Raw genomic sequence first — 16,560 nt, forward strand, 5'->3', positions numbered from 1 at the left:
ATTGCTCATCAGTATGGGACCCTTACCAGGTTGGATTAATAGAAGAGATAGACATGATCCAGCGAAAAGCAGCGCGATTCGTCATGGGGACATTTAGTCAGCGCGAGAGCGTTACGGAGATGCTGAACAAGCTCCAGTGGCGGACACTTCAAGAAAGGCGTTACGCAATACGGAGAGGTTTATTATCGAAATTACGAGAGAGCACATTCCGGGAAGAGATGGGCAACATATTACTACCGCCCACATATATCTCGCGTAATGATCACAACGAAAAGATCCGAGAAATTAGAGCAAATACGGAGACTTACAAGCAGTCGTTCTTCCCACGCACAATTCGTGAATGGAACAGGGAAGGGGGGATCAGATAGTGGTACAATAAGTACCCTCCGCCACACACCATAAGGTGGCTCGCGGAGTATAGATGTAGATGTAGATGTAGATGTCTACATCTACATCTACATTTACATCCATTCTCCGCAAGCCACCTGACGGTGTGTGGCGGAGGGTACTTTGAGTACCTCTATCGGTTCTCCCTTCTATTCCAGTTTCGTATTGTTCGTGGAAAGAAAGATTGTCGGTATGCCTCTGTGTGGGCTCTAATCTCTCTGATTTTATCCTCATGGTCTCTTCACGAAATATACGTAGGAGGGAGTAATATACTGCTTGACTCCTCGATGAAGGTATGTTCTCGAAACTTCGACAAAAGCCCGTACCGAGCTACTGAGCGTCTCTCCTGCAGAGTCTTCCACTGGAGTTTATCTATCATCTCCGTAACGCTTTCGCGATTACTAAATGATCCTGTAACGAAGCGCGCTGCTCTCCGTTGGATCTTCTCTATCTCCTCTATCAACCCAACCTGGTACGGATCCCACATTGGTGAGCAATATTCAAGCAGTGGGCGAACAAGTGTACTGTAACCTACTTACGCATAACGTCAGTACGCAATTGACAGTCGGAATGCCACCAAGGAAGGACTGCCGATGTTACATGAAATGCGGCCACAAAACGGAGGGAATTGTTACACACCATAAGAGCTGGCTGTCTAGAACACCAGTATAGCAAATGACATCATAGAGGTGGAAGGTTACTGTTATTGTCTTGACGACGTGGAGTGAAGTAACAAGCCGCAAATCGGGCGTAACAACGATCATTCATAGTACCTACGTTGCGGAATACGTCCATTTCTACTTCTGAAAGGCGAAGTTAAGACGCCTTTCGGCAACTGCCGAAGAGGCCAGAAAGCTGAGCAGTCGGGAAAAGCAGGCCTAGTGAAATCATTGTCACCTCGCAATGTCATTGAATATGAGATAGTTCCCGTATAAATATTAATTTTGCTCAGTGGTTTGATCTACTTGTACTCAGTTTGCACATCAACAAACGTAGATGGTTCAAATGGCTCTGAGCACTAAGGGTCATAACTTCTGAGGTCATCAGTCCCCTAGAACTTAGAACTAATTAAACCTAACTAACCGAAGGACATCACACACATCCATGTCCGAGGCAGGATTCGAACCTGCGACCGTAGCGGTTGCGCGGTTACAGACTGTAGCGCCTAGAACCGCTCGGCCACCCCGGCCGGCAACAGCAAACGTAGAGGTAGGACCTGTGTCAGTCTATCCTCTCTGTGTGGAGACCACTTTCAAGCTCTGATGGAACAGCGAGTCCTGCGAGTGGGACTTTGCCATTGCAAGCCGCAGTGTTGAAATTAGAATAAAGACTTTGAGGGGAAGCTGTGTACGACGTTCATGATTAAGTCTTTCGGAGGCCTAACAGGTGGGCCAGGGAGCAGTCAATAACTGTCATCGTGGAGTGGCATGCTGCAGTCGCCGCCAGCCTTCTGTTACTGTAGGCTGTGGGTCCTACCTCTTTCAGAGGTCCCAGTGTGACACAATCTGATGTTACTCACTCTGTGCAGAGCCAGTGGTTGCTTACTAGGGCACTGCCTGTGACGTGCACGAGAGCGCTCTGGTCGCCCTGGCAACCCACTGCCTCGCGCTGCTAACTCCAGAGGCAAAGCAGACAGTACCGCCAAAGCTGCAGCCAACGTGCCGTGACGTCACTGGGCGTTGAGCGCGCGCTTTGCAGTGGCCAAGGCGTCGCGGCGCTCGCAAATGTAAGCGCATTCTGGCGAGGCTAGCGCCCTGCTGCCCTGAGCTACTGCTGGCTGCCGGGAAAAACGACATAGTGTGTTTTGGAGTAATAAATGCTTGTATGTTAATGACGTTATCTTAACGCCTTCAGGCAGAGAGAAGGGCGTCTCCCACCGGACCACGGGTGACCCGTCCTCAACGGGTCTGAAACTGAAGTCGACGACCAAATACCGTCACCCAACATACCGTCCGGTCACCGGGGTGCTACATCTGGTGTCAGCAGTTCACGTGATGTGATAAAGCGTCTTGCTGTAACCTAAACCTCAGCGAAACTAGCCCAATGCCGATCGGGAGAGACATTTGAAAACACTCTACTCACTGCTGCGATAACACGAAGCTACTAGGCATAAAGACGAGCGGCTGGGGTCTAAAAACAACGCCGGACAACTGGGAGAAAGTTTTAGTGATTACGAGAGACTGTCTGGCGACACATCTTAGTCAGAGTACCGAATTTGATACAGAAGGTAGACTTTGTCAACAACAAAAACTATTAAAACCGTAAGTGGGCTGTCTAGGTTTTCATGTTGGTAACGCGAAGTAGTGCTCTGTATGAAAATCACTGACTGTGCTGTGTGCAGTCTGTGGCTGGTTGGGCCGGCCGTGGTGGCCAAGCGGTTAAAGGTGCTACGGTCTGGAACCGCGCGACCGCTACGGTCGCAGGTTCGAATCTTGCATCGGGCATGGATGTGTGTGATGTCGTTAGGTTAGTTAGGTTTAAGTAGTTCTAAGTTCTAGGGGACTGATGACCTTAGAAGTTAAGTCCCATAGTGCTCAGAGCCATTTGAACCATTTTTGTGGCTGGTTGGACTCATTGTTGGAATATTCGCTAGTGTAGTGTTGGGCAGTTGGAGATGAGCCGCGAGCAGTGGTGGATGTGGGGAGAGAGATGGCAGAATTTTGAGAGCGGACGATCTGGACGTGTGCCCATCAGAAAGAGTAAATTTGTAATACTGGATATCATGAACTCATATATATATATATATATATATATATATATATATATATATATATATATATATATATATATGATGACTTTTGAACATTATTAAGGTAAATACATTGTTTGTTCTCTATCAAAATCTTTCATTTGCTAACTATGCCTATCAGTAGTTAGTGCCTTCAGTAGTTTGAATCTTTTATTTAGCTGGCAGTATTGGCGCTCGCTGTATTGCAGTAGTTCGAGTAACGATTTTTGTGAGGTAAGTGATTCAAGAAAGGTATAGGTTATTGTTAGTCAGGGCCATTCTTTTGTAGGGATTATTGAAAGTCAGATTGCGTTGCGCTAAAAAATATTCTGTGTCAGTTTAGTGATGATCAGGATAAGTAAAGAGAAAACTGTCTGAGTACGTTCAGTTTTACTCAGCTGTCTTTGTATTAAATAACGTAGAAGTTTACTATCACAGTCATTGATAATTTTTCTAAGGCGACGTTTCAAAACTATATTACGTTGGAGAAATACTTCCACTAGTTGAAACTAGCTAGGAAAATAAATGGCTGCAGTAGGCCGGTGCGTCTGTAGAGTGAAATCTTCAAAGTGAGGATAAATGTTATGACTCTCTTACAAGAAAATTGGAGCCTTAGTCTTAACGGATGTCGAAACAAAATGCAAGACACTTTTGATATGGACAGCAGGCAGCTGTGTCACAGATATTCAGACAGCGCACTGAGTGGGCTTTAAAGACGTAATACTGAACAATATACAAGTTCCAATAAATTTGGGGTATATATAAACAGGGCGAACCAAGGACGATTCTACCGGAAATAACTGCCTCACAATGCCGCATTGAACTACCGTCCAAACTACACTAGCTGACGAGCAACATTATAATAGTCAACCTTATGTAAGTAAAGACTCCATCTAAGGACTGGATCATAATCTGGCAGAACGTTCACAACCCTATGTTGACAACAGTCATAACATGAAACTGCTACAAAGTAGTTTATGAAACTATACTAACGGAAGAAACTTTGAACAAAATACATTCGTCGGGGACTGAAAAATCTAGAGAGTGCAATTTTTTTTTAATACGCTGCCCCACAGCGTCATATGTGAACGGTGTAGAACCAATGTGGCTTTGATCTGCAGAGTAGTATTACAGCACATCTCAGAAACATCACATGAAAAGTACGAGGGCGTGCTGGAAAGTAATGCCTTCGAATTTTTTGTGTGAAAACTCTTAAAGCTCTTTAAGCAAAATAAACGTTATTAACATTGAACATATTTATTCTTCATGTTTAGGTATTTATCTCTCAATTTAGTTACCCCGTTGACGAATACATTTCTCCCAACGAGAGACCAGTTTTTCATACCGTCGCTGTAGAATGTTTGACATTGTTGACGGAAGCATAACCTCACCATTGCTTGCGCTGGTTCGTCACTACCAGAGTGAGGTTCTCGACGGTGTTCTTTAAGTCTTGGAAACACATGAAACTCGCATGGGACCGAGTCGGGACTGTATGGAGAATGATCGACGACGGTGGACGCAAGGCGTCGGATAGTTGCAGATGTCGCTGCTCTCGAGTGTGATCTGACATTGTCAAACAGCAGAAGAAGGCGCTCCATGTGTCAACGAAATTTTGAATTCAAAACCCAATTGCATCTCGCTGTTTCTCACGCACAGACGTAGTTACAGTACGGAGCCCTCTAGCAGCAGAGGACTGCAAATATGCATACGTGACGAATAAACATGTAGGATGTTAATAACATTTGTTCTCTTCAAAAACCTATAAGAGTTTTCAGATAAAAAAATCTAAGGCATTTCTTTTCAGCACGTCCTCGTATTATTCTAGCCAAGAAAAATACCTGGACATGGCATGTAGGATACACGAGTACTGCGCATTAAGTAATCACTGACCTAGAAGTGCGATCATATCCGGGCTGTAGAATACACTGTACATAGCAACCCAGGTACAACCGCTAACGAAAGGCTCTAAATTTAAACAAAAGAATATTTCAGAACTGGAAATAATGAAAATGTGAGGTGAGAAAAAGGGAGAATATAAACGAAAAAGGGAGAAACAAGGAAAGACAGAAGTAGGAGTGCAGATATTGGAGTTTCTCCTTGTTGGCTGCTGCCGGCGGCTTCCTCCAATGGATTTGATGCCCCTTCTCGTAATAACAGAAAAGTATTTTCAACGATGTGTTGCGTGAGAAAACAAACGAAGCATCTGAGATGGGCGCCGCAGCTGTGCCTAGTCACTTACCTAAGTTTACGTATTTTGTTCCATACCCAGGGGCATTGATGGATTTTAGGAGCCATCATCTAAAATTGGTAAGAGAGCCTAATCGTGTTAGTAAATATTACATGCTGAACCGACAAAAGCCAAAACAGATTGCTGAGAAAGAAATGATCTAAACACAGCAGAACAGTGAAGCAGCGAAGACGAAAATTTTCATGGGCACTCCGTACTACCAACGCGTACGTGCTAATTGTAATCTTTGCTTTTCGGAAATCTGTATGTACTGTGTCCGTTGGCTTTCATACATACTTCTCAGGATATCATGTGAGAAAAGAGAAAGCTGATTTTCGCAAGGGCGAGGCTTTCTAAAGCTCTGCTGGTTTGTGAACAGAAGCTTTTCCGTCTCGAATATGAGAATATGTTCAAGAATTCTGCAGCAAACCGATGTTAAGGATATTGGTCCGTAATGTTGAGGGTCGGTTCTTTTACCCTTCTCATACTCAGGATTCGTCTGTCCTTTTTTCCAGTCGTTTAGGACTTTTTGCTGGGACAAATGCCAGTTAAGTAAGGCGCCAATGACATAGATACTCTTCGCAAAACCGAACTGACATTCCAGTCGTACCTGGTGACTTATTTGTTTTCAACTCTTTCAGCTGTTTGTCTACGTGACGCTGTTCAATGATCAAACGACAGTATGTTTTTGTCAATGTTTCATGCTTTCCTGGCATTCTGTATTTGGCACAGCAGTTTCTTTGTCCTCAATGCTCGCAGCATATTTGTAATGCAAAAATGTGGATGCTCCGGTAAATTTAGCACTTGTCCTTGGGAGTGCAGTTGCGCGAGAGGCCCAGTTACGTGTTTCCGCGGAGACCGTTGATTGGCCAGCTAGCCAGAGGGTGGCACGTTGTCACCTTGACGAGTTCTGGACGGAGCGCAATAAAAGTCACTCCAGCCTCAAAAGGCCCGGTAGTGTTCACCGCCTTCGTCACTCCCGCGGACTACTCCCGCCATGGTGTCTCCTCCGTCTTCCGCCGTCTCTGTCGTCTTGCTGATGGCTGCTGCTGCTGTAGCTGCCCCTGCCCAGCTGCGTGAGTTGGTCTGCTGCTGTAGTACCATACTGTTTAGCGCAGAACCTTTGTACTTGAAACTGTGTAGTGAAACAAAACACAGTTACGAGAAGTTTGTTAGAATATTGGTGAGATAATGTTGTACATCGATACGGGAGGAGCCAAACTTTAGCTAGGAAAGGAAAAGATAACGTCTGTTGCGCAGACCGGTGACCTGGTGTCGGCTTGACTGTGAGCAGAGTACAGTCTTCCTTCACAGCAGAACTGGAAGGCGTATGGAGACAGGCCCGTTCCTCCGGCCGCTTTTTAGCCCTGCGAAAGGTCTCCAGTACTGATCTGATATCAAACTGAGTAGAGCTGGGGTCTTCCTAAAGAGACTGGAACGAGGAAACTTTCCTGCCCCTAATCAGGCCTCAAACCAAGATCTCCAAGACCGGAGTCTAGTGCCCTGCCCACTAGACAACCACAGTTGCAAGTTTAAACCACTGATCAAAATACATTTCCGCCTGGTACACATGGTCAAAATTATGAAGCTTTCGAAGGTTCTAGATTGAATACATTGAGATTAGGAACAGTTGGTTGGTATGGGATATTTGGATATTACTTAAACAAACAAAACGACTTATACTGAGGCGACAGATTTCATGGCATACCTCCTCATATAGTTTCGGACCTCCTTTTGCAGCAGCTCGACGAGGCATGCACTCAAGAAGTCATTGGAAGCCCCCTGCATAAATATTGAGCCATGCTGTCTCCATAGTCGTCCATAATTAGTTACCCGTGCACTGACCTCCTGATTATGTACTGTATATTTTCGACGGGATTCTCGTCGGGCCATCTGGTTAGCGAAATAATTCGCTCGAACTGTCCATAATGTTCTTCGAACCAATTGCGAACAATTGTGACCAGATGACTTGGCGCATTGTCATCCACAAATATACCAGCGTTGTTTGGGAACGTGAAGTTTATGAATGCCTGCAAATGGTCTCCCAGTAACGGACCGTAACCATTTACAGTCAATGATCAGTTTAGGTGGAGTAGAGGACCCAGTCCATTCAATGCACACATGGTTCGCGCCATTATGGGGCCACCATGAGCTCGCACAGTGTCTCAGGATCCAACACTGTGGTCATGAGTCCAGGAGAGGCGCTGCTGCTATAGCCCCTTAACCCCAAGTTTCACCGCACTGTGTTAACGGGTAGGTTCGTCGTACGTCCCACACTGATTTCTGCTGTCATTGCACGCAGTTTTGCTTGTCTGTTAGCAGTGATAACTCGAAGCCAACGCCGCTGTCCTTTGGCGTTCTGTGAAAGCAGTCGACCACTGTGTTGTCCGTGGTGAGAGTTAATACCTGAAATTTGGTATTCTCGGTACACTCTTGACACCGTGGGTCTCGGAATCTTTAATCCCCTAACGATTTCCGAAATGGAAGGTCCCATGCGTATAGCTTCAACTACCATTAGGCTTCCAAAGTCTGTTAACTCCCGCCGTGTGGCCACATGCAGATGGGGAATATTTTCACATGAATCACATGAGTACAAATGACAGCTCCATGAATACACTTACCTTTTGTATCTTGCGTACGCAGTACTGCCGCCATATGTACGTGCATATCATTATGCCACGACTTTGTGACCTACGTGATATACTAACTGTTCAGAGCGGTGAGTGGCAGTCTCATGGTATAAATTACGATAAAATGCGTGAACTGATTGACATTTGATAACGTTGCTTATTCGCATTGTATATGATATTGGCGTAATCGCCGCTACACTAGTGCTCTCCACTATACGAGCCAGCTGAAGGATACTTATCGGTATACCGTTCCTCTGCGATCCAATTCCATCTCCTCATAGTCTGCTGCGCATGTAATTCTTTGTCGGGAAGCTCAGCCAGTTCCTCCTAACCTTAACGATCGAGTTTCTGTCCACTGATACATATTTGTTCGTATTTGCTTGTAAGTTTTTATCCACGGGGATATACACTCCTGGAAATTGAAATAAGAACACCGTGAATTCATTGTCCCAGGAAGGGGAAACTTTATTGACACATTCCTGGGGTCAGATACATCACATGATCACACTGACAGAACCACAGGCACATAGACACAGGCAACAGAGCATGCACAATGTCGGCACTAGTACAGTGTATATCCACCTTTCGCAGCAATGCAGGCTGCTATTCTCCCATGGAGACGATCGTAGAGATGCTGGATGTAGTCCTGTGGAACGGCTTGCCATGCCATTTCCACCTGGCGCCTCAGTTGGACCAGCGTTCGTGCTGGACGTGCAGACCGCGTGAGACGACGCTTCATCCAGTCCCAAACATGCTCAATGGGGGACAGATCCGGAGATCTTGCTGGCCAGGGTAGTTGACTTACACCTTCTAGAGCACGTTGGGTGGCACGGAATACATGTGGACGTGCATTGTCCTGTTGGAACAGCAAGTTCCCTTGCCGGTCTAGGAATGGTAGAACGATGGGTTCGATGACGGTTTGAATGTACCGTGCACTATTCAGTGTCCCCTCGACGATCACCAGTGGTGTACGGCCAGTGTAGGAGATCGCTCCCCACACCATGATGCCGGGTGTTGGCCCTGTGTGCCTCGGTCGTATGCAGTCCTGATTGTGGCGCTCACCTGCACGGCGCCAAACACGCATACGACCATCATTGGCACCAAGGCAGAAGCGACTCTCATCGCTGAAGACGACACGTCTCCATTCGTCCCTCCATTCACGCCTGTCGCGACACCACTGGAGGCGGGCTGCACGATGTTGGGGCGTGAGCGGAAGACGGCCTAACGGTGTGCGGGACCGTAGCCCAGCTTCATGGAGACGGTTGCGAATGGTCCTCGCCGATACCCCAGGAGCAACAGTGTCCCTAATTTGCTGGGAAGTGGCGGTGCGGTCCCCTACGGCACTGTGTAGGATCCTACGGTCTTGGCGTGCATCCGTGCGTCGCTGCGGTCCGGTCCCAGGTCGACGGGCACGTGCACCTTCCGCCGACCACTGGCGACAACATCGATGTACTGTGGAGACCTCACGCCCCACGTGTTGAGCAATTCGGCGGTACGTCCACCCGGCCTCCCGCATGCCCACTATACGCCCTCGCTCAAAGTCCGTCAACTGCACATACGGTTCACGCTGTCGCGGCATGCTACCAGTGTTAAAGACTGCGATGGAGCTCCGTATGCCACGGCAAACTGGCTGACACTGACAGCGGCGGTGCACAAATGCTGCGCAGCTAGCGCCATTCGACGGCCAACACCGCGGTTCCTGGTGTGTCCGCTGTGCCGTGCGTGTGATCATTGCTTGTACAGCCCTCTCGCAGTGTCCGGAGCAAGTATGGTGGGTCTGACACACCGGTGTCAATGTGTTCTTTTTTCCATTTCCAGGAGTGTATTAATTTCACTTATTAGCATTCCCGCTGGGAGAAATTTGTCATTAAATAAGTCTTCAGGATTTCGTAGCCATTGTATCTGAGTGGAAAACTTCGTAGTTGTTCTTGTACAAAGTTCTAGAATAATCGACTTTTCAACCCCTCTGCCAGGCCACGATTAACTCCCGTTCAAGGTTTATAGAGAGAATTCTACGGCATTGGTCAGATACATGGTTTACATTTATAGCGAATCTGCGAATCTCCCATCCAGGGGAAAGTTGAAGAGACTGAAAAAAAAGCACAGATGGTTACAGGTACAGATCCGGAAAATATGCTTAACGTCAGTTTGATGCAGAACTCTTATAGGTGTTTTTAGTTCGAATATAATAAATTTTCTTGAGTGAGAAAGGCTTGCCTTTTCTCGCACGTTATCCTATGAACCATGGCTTAAGGAAAACAGGTAAATTTCTTATTCCTAAATTTTCGGTAACCATTTGACACTGTACCACGCTGCAGACTGTTAACAACTGGTCGAGCATATGGAACAGGTTCTCAGATACGTGAGCGACTCGAAGGCTTTTTAAATAATAGGAACCAGTATGTTGTCCAGAACGGCGAGTGTTTAGCGGAGTCAAAGGGATGGTCAGCAGTGCCCCACAGTAGTGTGACAGGACGGCTCTTGTTCTCCACATACATAAACGATTTGATGGAGATTGTTGGCATTGGTCTGCGGGAGTCTGCTGATGGCGCTGGAGAGCGCGGGAAGTGTCGCCTTTGAGGATTGTAGGAGGATGTAGGCTTACTTGGGTAGATATTTCGTTTGGTGTGATGAATGACAGCTTGCTTTAAACGTATCAAAATTTACGTTAAGGAAGATCAGCATGAAAAACGCTTGTATAAATTTCGAACATGTTATTACTTCTGTGCTGTTTGACATACCCATGTCGATTCTATAACTAGGTGTAACGTTGAAAAAGCGACGAGAAATAGAAACATACAAGTCGGTGGTAGAGACGGTCAATGGTCGACTTAGGTTTAATTGAGGCAATTCTAGGAAAGCTGGTCCATATATAAAGGAGACTGCGTACAGAACATTTCTACAACCCGTTTTTTAATACTGATCAAGTGTTTGGGATCCTCACAAGGCACTACGGTGGCAGGTTCGAATCCTGCCTCGGGCATGGATGTGTGTGATGTCCTTAGGTTAGTTAGGTTTAATTAGTTCTAAGTTCTAGGCGACTGGTGACCTCAGAAGTTACGTCGCATAGTGCTCAGAGCCATTTCCTCACCAGGTCGGGTTAAAGGAACGTATTTATGCAATTCATAGGCGTGCTGCTAGATTTGTTACCGGTAGCTTCGATGAGTATTTCTGAGATGCTCCGTGAACTCAAACTGGGATCACCGGAAGGAAGGAGAATTTCTTTTCGCAAAAATTATTAAGAAAGCTTAGAAAATATACATATGCGGCAAGTTGTCGAATGATCCTACTGCCACCAATATACCTCTTATATGACGACTGTACGAGCAAATAAGACAAAAGGGGGCCTGTACGGAAGAACATAGATAGTCGTTTTTCCCTCGCTCCAATTGCGAATGCGAATCGGGAAATGCAATGACTGGCTGAAGTACAATGTAACCTCCGGCACGGACCACAAGATGCTTGCGAAGTATATGTGCGGATGCTGATTCTCTTCAAAATTTTTCTGGCGTCCACGTGTGGATGAATAATTTCTCATAATATTAGTTTCACTGTCAGGCACTACATCCCGCTCCAAGATACATCAACAGTGTGTCTGTAAGTCTGCTTAACTAGCAATGCTCCAGATCAGCTACTCGTCAGCTAAATGTAATGAGTGAGAAACACCACCGTGTCTACACCACCGATAACTGTGTACTGTTTTTACAGACGTCGCCAAATCTGATGCTGCAAGCCATTGTTTGTTGTGAAACGTAAGTAGCTAATAAACGAATTTTTAACACATTGCTCATTCAAGACGTCACATCGCCACCATTGCTTCCGTATCTAAAAATATTACGTTTTAATGTCCCTTTCCTCTGTATAATTTTCATGCCAGAGGTTCGGAATAGCTTGTGTACGTGTATATTTCACTGTGTGGAACAACTATTGAAGAATACAGAATGTAGCATTTTGTTTAGGATGTGTTTCAGACGTACCGTAATCTTTTTCCAGCAGTAGCGAACTACCGAGGAACGTTGTCTATCGGCTCAGTCTGACTGCAGACGACGTTGAGCCGCTATTCCAATAAAAGAAAGCTCTGTTTAAATTCGTAGGCTTCCTCACTCGGTGTTAGTTCGTCTAAAATAGTTTTGAGCGTTGGGCCACGTAGTTATAAAACGATTTTAAAACTGACGTTTCGACCGTCTTTACAGCTATTCTCTTCAGGGCGACTAAACAGCTGCATTGTGAGATTGGTTTATTCGTGTGCGAATGTGCCTTAATGCAGCGACTGATAACCTGCAACTGCATTATGTGGTCAACAGCCTCTAGATACACTTAGCTGTTCGTTATAGCATTTATTCTTCGAGGAAGGTTTTCTAGTGTGCGCTGATACAGAGAAGGTAGATTTTGCTTCTATCCATCCTGAAGAATTATAAATAGCTTCTGAAAGGTTCTTGGCCAACTAATCTGCCAAGAAGTATACGCTCTATTTCATTCAAAAAATGTACGAGAGTCGTTCAATAAGTAATGCCCACATTGTTTTAAAAATCCATTAATAATCATAGACAAACGTCCTCATCGGTGCTTCACATTTGATGTTTTTTTATGTGCGCCGGTGAAGTTTCAAACCGTTCTGGCAGAAGGCAGAGCCGTAGTAGAGGGTCAAAATGGTGTCTACATACGACTCACGCTACAAGCAGCGTGCTATTATTGAATTTTTGTGTGCAGAAAAAGAAACCGCTGTAGGAACCTTAATTTCTCTTATCTTCGTGGTCCTCACGAGAAATGTTCGTCGGCAGCAGCAGAACAGTTCTGCAGTCAGCTTCAAATTCTGGTTCTCTAAACTTGCTCAGTTGTGTTCTGTGAAAAGTACGTCGTCTTCCCTCTAAGGATTTCCTATTTGAGTTCACGAAACACCTCTGTAACACTCGCGTGATGACTGAATTTACAGGTAACAAATCTAGCAGCAGGCTTTCGAATTTCTTCCGTGTTTTCCTTTAGTCCAACCTCATGGGGATCCCAAACACTCGAGCAGTACTCAAGAATGAGTCGCACTGGTGTTCTGGATGCGGCCTTCTATACAGATGAACCACTCTTTCTTAAAATTCTCTCAATATATCGAAGTCGGAAATTCACCTTCCGTTCAGTTCCTACATGCTCATTCCATTTTATATCGCTTTGCGACGTCACACCCAAATATTTAATCGACATGACGGTGTCAGGCAGAACACTTCTAACCCTGCATTCGAACATTATATTATTTTTCCTACTCAACTACATTAACATACATTTTTCTAAATTTAGAAGAAGCTGCTATTCGTCAAACGATAAGACATTTTTTCTAAACTATCTCGTATTCTCTCACAGTCATCTAGCAACAACACATCCTCACACACCACAGCGTCATCAGCAAACAGCCGCAGATGGCTTCTCACCCTGTCTGTCAGATCATATATGTACACGTAAGTAGAGGATAAGAGCGGTCCAATCACACTTTCCTGGGGCATTCCTGAAGAAATCCTTGTTTCTTATGAACACTCGCCGTCGCGGACGACGTACTGCGCTTTATTACTTCAGAAGTTTTCAAACTACTCATATATCTTGGAGCCTAGCTGTACACTCACACCTTCGCTAACAGTTAGCAATGGGCTACCATGTCTATCGCATTCCGGAAAGCCAGGAATATGGAATCTGCCTGTTGCCCTTCATCCACGGTTCGCAGGATATCGTGTTAGAAAACTGCAACTTAGTTTCGCATGAGCGATGCTTTCTCAGTCATTGCTGATTTGTGGACAGAAACTTTTCCAGCTCAGTTCAGAATATGTTCACGAATTTCGCAACAAACTGATGTTAAGGACGTCATTGTTTTTGTCTTCAGTCAAGAGACTGGTTTGATGCAGTTCTCCATGCTACTATATCCTGGGCAAGCTTCATAATCTCAAAGTAAGTACTGCACCCTACATCCTTACGTCCTTCTGGATCTGCTTAACGAATTCATCTCTTGGTCTCCCTCAACAATTTTTACCCTCCGCGCTGCCCTCCAATACTAAATTGGTGATCCCTTGATGCATCAGAACATGTCCTACCAACCGATCCCTTCTTCTAGTCAATTTGTGACACAAATTCGTCCTCTCCTCAATTCTGTTCGGTACCTCCTCATTAGTTATATGATCTGCCCATCTAATCTTCAGCATTTTTCTGTAGCATCACATTTCGAAAGCTTCAATTCTCTTCTCGTCTATACTGTTTATCGGCCATAATTCACTTCTATTCGTGGCTACACTTCATACAAATACTTTCAGGAAAGACTTCGTCACACTTGGATCTATACTCTATGTGAACAAATTTCTCTTCTTCAGTAAAGCTTTGCCATCGCCAGCATACATTTTATATTCTCTCTACTTCGACCATCATCAGTTATTATGCTGACCAAATAGCAAAATTCATCTGCTACTCTAAGTGTCTTATTTCCTAATCTAATTCCCTCGGCGTCACCTGATTTAATTCGCCTACGTTCCATTATCCTCGTTTTGCTTTTGTTGATTTTTATCTGATATCCTCCTTTTAAGAGACTGTCCATTCCGCTCAACCGCTCTTCCAGGTCCCCTTGTTGAATATCCGGATTGAATAATATCGGGGATAGGCTACAAACCTGTCCCACTCCCTTCCAAACCACAGTTTCCTTCGATTCTTACAACTGCGATCTGGTTTCTGTACAAATTGTAAATAGCATTTCGCTCCCTGTATATTAGCCCTGCCACCTTCAGAATTTGAAAGAGAGCATTCCAGTCAACATTTTCAAAAGCTTTCTCTAATTCTACAAATACTAGGAACATAGGTTTGCCTTTCCTTAAGCTATCTTCTAAGATAAGTCATAGGGTCAGTATTGACTCACGTGTTCCAATATTTCTACGGAATCCGAAATGATCTTCCCAAAGGTCGGATTCTACCAGTTTTTCCGTTCGTCTGTAAACAATTCGTGTCAGCATTTTGCAGCCGTGAGTTATTAAGCTGATAGTTCGGTAATTTTCACACCAGGCACCACTTGTTTCTTTGGGATTGGAATTACTCTATACTTCTTGAGGTCTGAGGGTATTTCGCCTGTCTCATACATCTTGCTCACAAGATGGTTGAGTTTTGTCAGGGCTGGCTCTCCCAAGGCTGTCAGTAGCTCTAATGAATTGTTGTCTATTCCTGAGGCTTCGTTTCGACTTAGGTCTTTCAGTGCTCTGTCAAATTCTTCACTCAGTATAATATCTCCCATTTCATCTGCACTTACGTCCTCTTTCATTTTCATAATATTGCCCTGAAGTACATCGCCCTTGTATAGAACCTCTATATACTCCGTCCACTTTTCTTCTTTCCCTTCTTTGCTTAGAACTGGGTTTCCATCTGAGCTCTTGATATTCTTGCAAGTGGTTCTCTTTCTTCCAAAGGTCTCTTTAATTATCCTGTAGGCAGTACCTATCTTACCCCTACTGCTACATGCTTCTACATCCTCATTTGTCCTCTAGCCATCCATGCTTAGGCATTTTGCATTTCCTGTCGATTTCATTTTTGAGACGTTTGTACTCCTTTTTGCCTGCATCATTAAATGCATTTTTATATTTTCTCCTTTCATCAATTAAATTCAACATTTCTTCTGTTACCCAAGGATTTCTACTAGCCCTCGTCTTTTTACCTACTTGATCCTCCGCTGCCTTCACTATTTCATCTCTCAAATCTACCCTATATTCTTCTAATGTATTTCTTTCCCCCCTTCTTGTCAATCGTTCCCTAATGCTCTCCCTGAAACTCTCTACAATCTCTCGATCTTTCAGTTTATCCGGGTCCATCTCCTTAAATTCCCCCCTTTTGCTGTGTCTTCAGTTTTAATCTATATTTCATAACCAATAGATCGTGGTCAGAGTCCACATCTGCCCCTGAAATATCTTACAATTTAAAACCTGGTTCCTAAATCTCTGTCTTACCATTATATAATCTACCTGATACTTTCCAGTATCTCCAGGCCTCTTCCACTCATGCAACCTTCTTTCATGATTCTTAAACCAAGTGTTAGACATGACTACGTTATTCTCTGTGCAAAATCCTACCAGGCGGCTTCCTCTTTGATTCCTTACCCCCATTCCCCATTCACCTACTACATTTCCTTCTCTTCCTTTTACTAACATCGAATTGCAGTCACCTACGACTGTTAAATTTTCACCTCCCTTCACTATCTGAGTAATTTCTTTTATCTCATTTTACATTTCTTCAATCTCTTCGTCCTCTGCGGAGCTAGTTGATATGTAAACATGTACTACTGTGGTAGTTGTGGGCTTTGTATGTATCTTGGCTACAATAATGCGTTCACTATGCTGTTCCTAGTAGCTGACCCGCGCTGTTATTTTTTATTGATTGTTAAACCTACTTCTGCATCACTCCTATTTGATTTTGTATTTATGACCCTGTATTCACCTGACCTGATGTCTTGTTCCTCCTGCCACCGAACTTAACTAATTACCACTATATCTAACTTCAACCTATTCATTTCCTTTTTTAAATTTTCTAGCCTACCTGCCCGATTAAGGGATCTGACATTCGACGCTCCGATCTGTAGGACGCCA

At 44.7% G+C, this 16,560-nt stretch overlaps 1 protein-coding gene across 1 annotated transcript in view; it reads left to right on the plus strand.

Moving 5' to 3' along the window:
• The first annotated feature begins 6,300 nt into the window (after positions 1 to 6,300).
• LOC124545048 (protein takeout-like) overlaps positions 6,301 to 16,560 on the plus strand; it is a 54,959-nt gene continuing 44,699 nt past the window's right edge. Inside the window, exon 1 of the mRNA XM_047123836.1 lies at positions 6,301 to 6,418. Coding sequence (XP_046979792.1) covers positions 6,340 to 6,418 — 79 coding nt within the window. The 5' untranslated portion in view covers positions 6,301 to 6,339. The remainder of the gene's footprint in view (positions 6,419 to 16,560) is intronic.

The sequence above is a fragment of the Schistocerca americana genome, chromosome 8 (genome assembly GCF_021461395.2).
Source record: "Schistocerca americana isolate TAMUIC-IGC-003095 chromosome 8, iqSchAmer2.1, whole genome shotgun sequence".
Classification (NCBI taxonomy): Eukaryota; Metazoa; Arthropoda; class Insecta; order Orthoptera; family Acrididae; genus Schistocerca; species Schistocerca americana.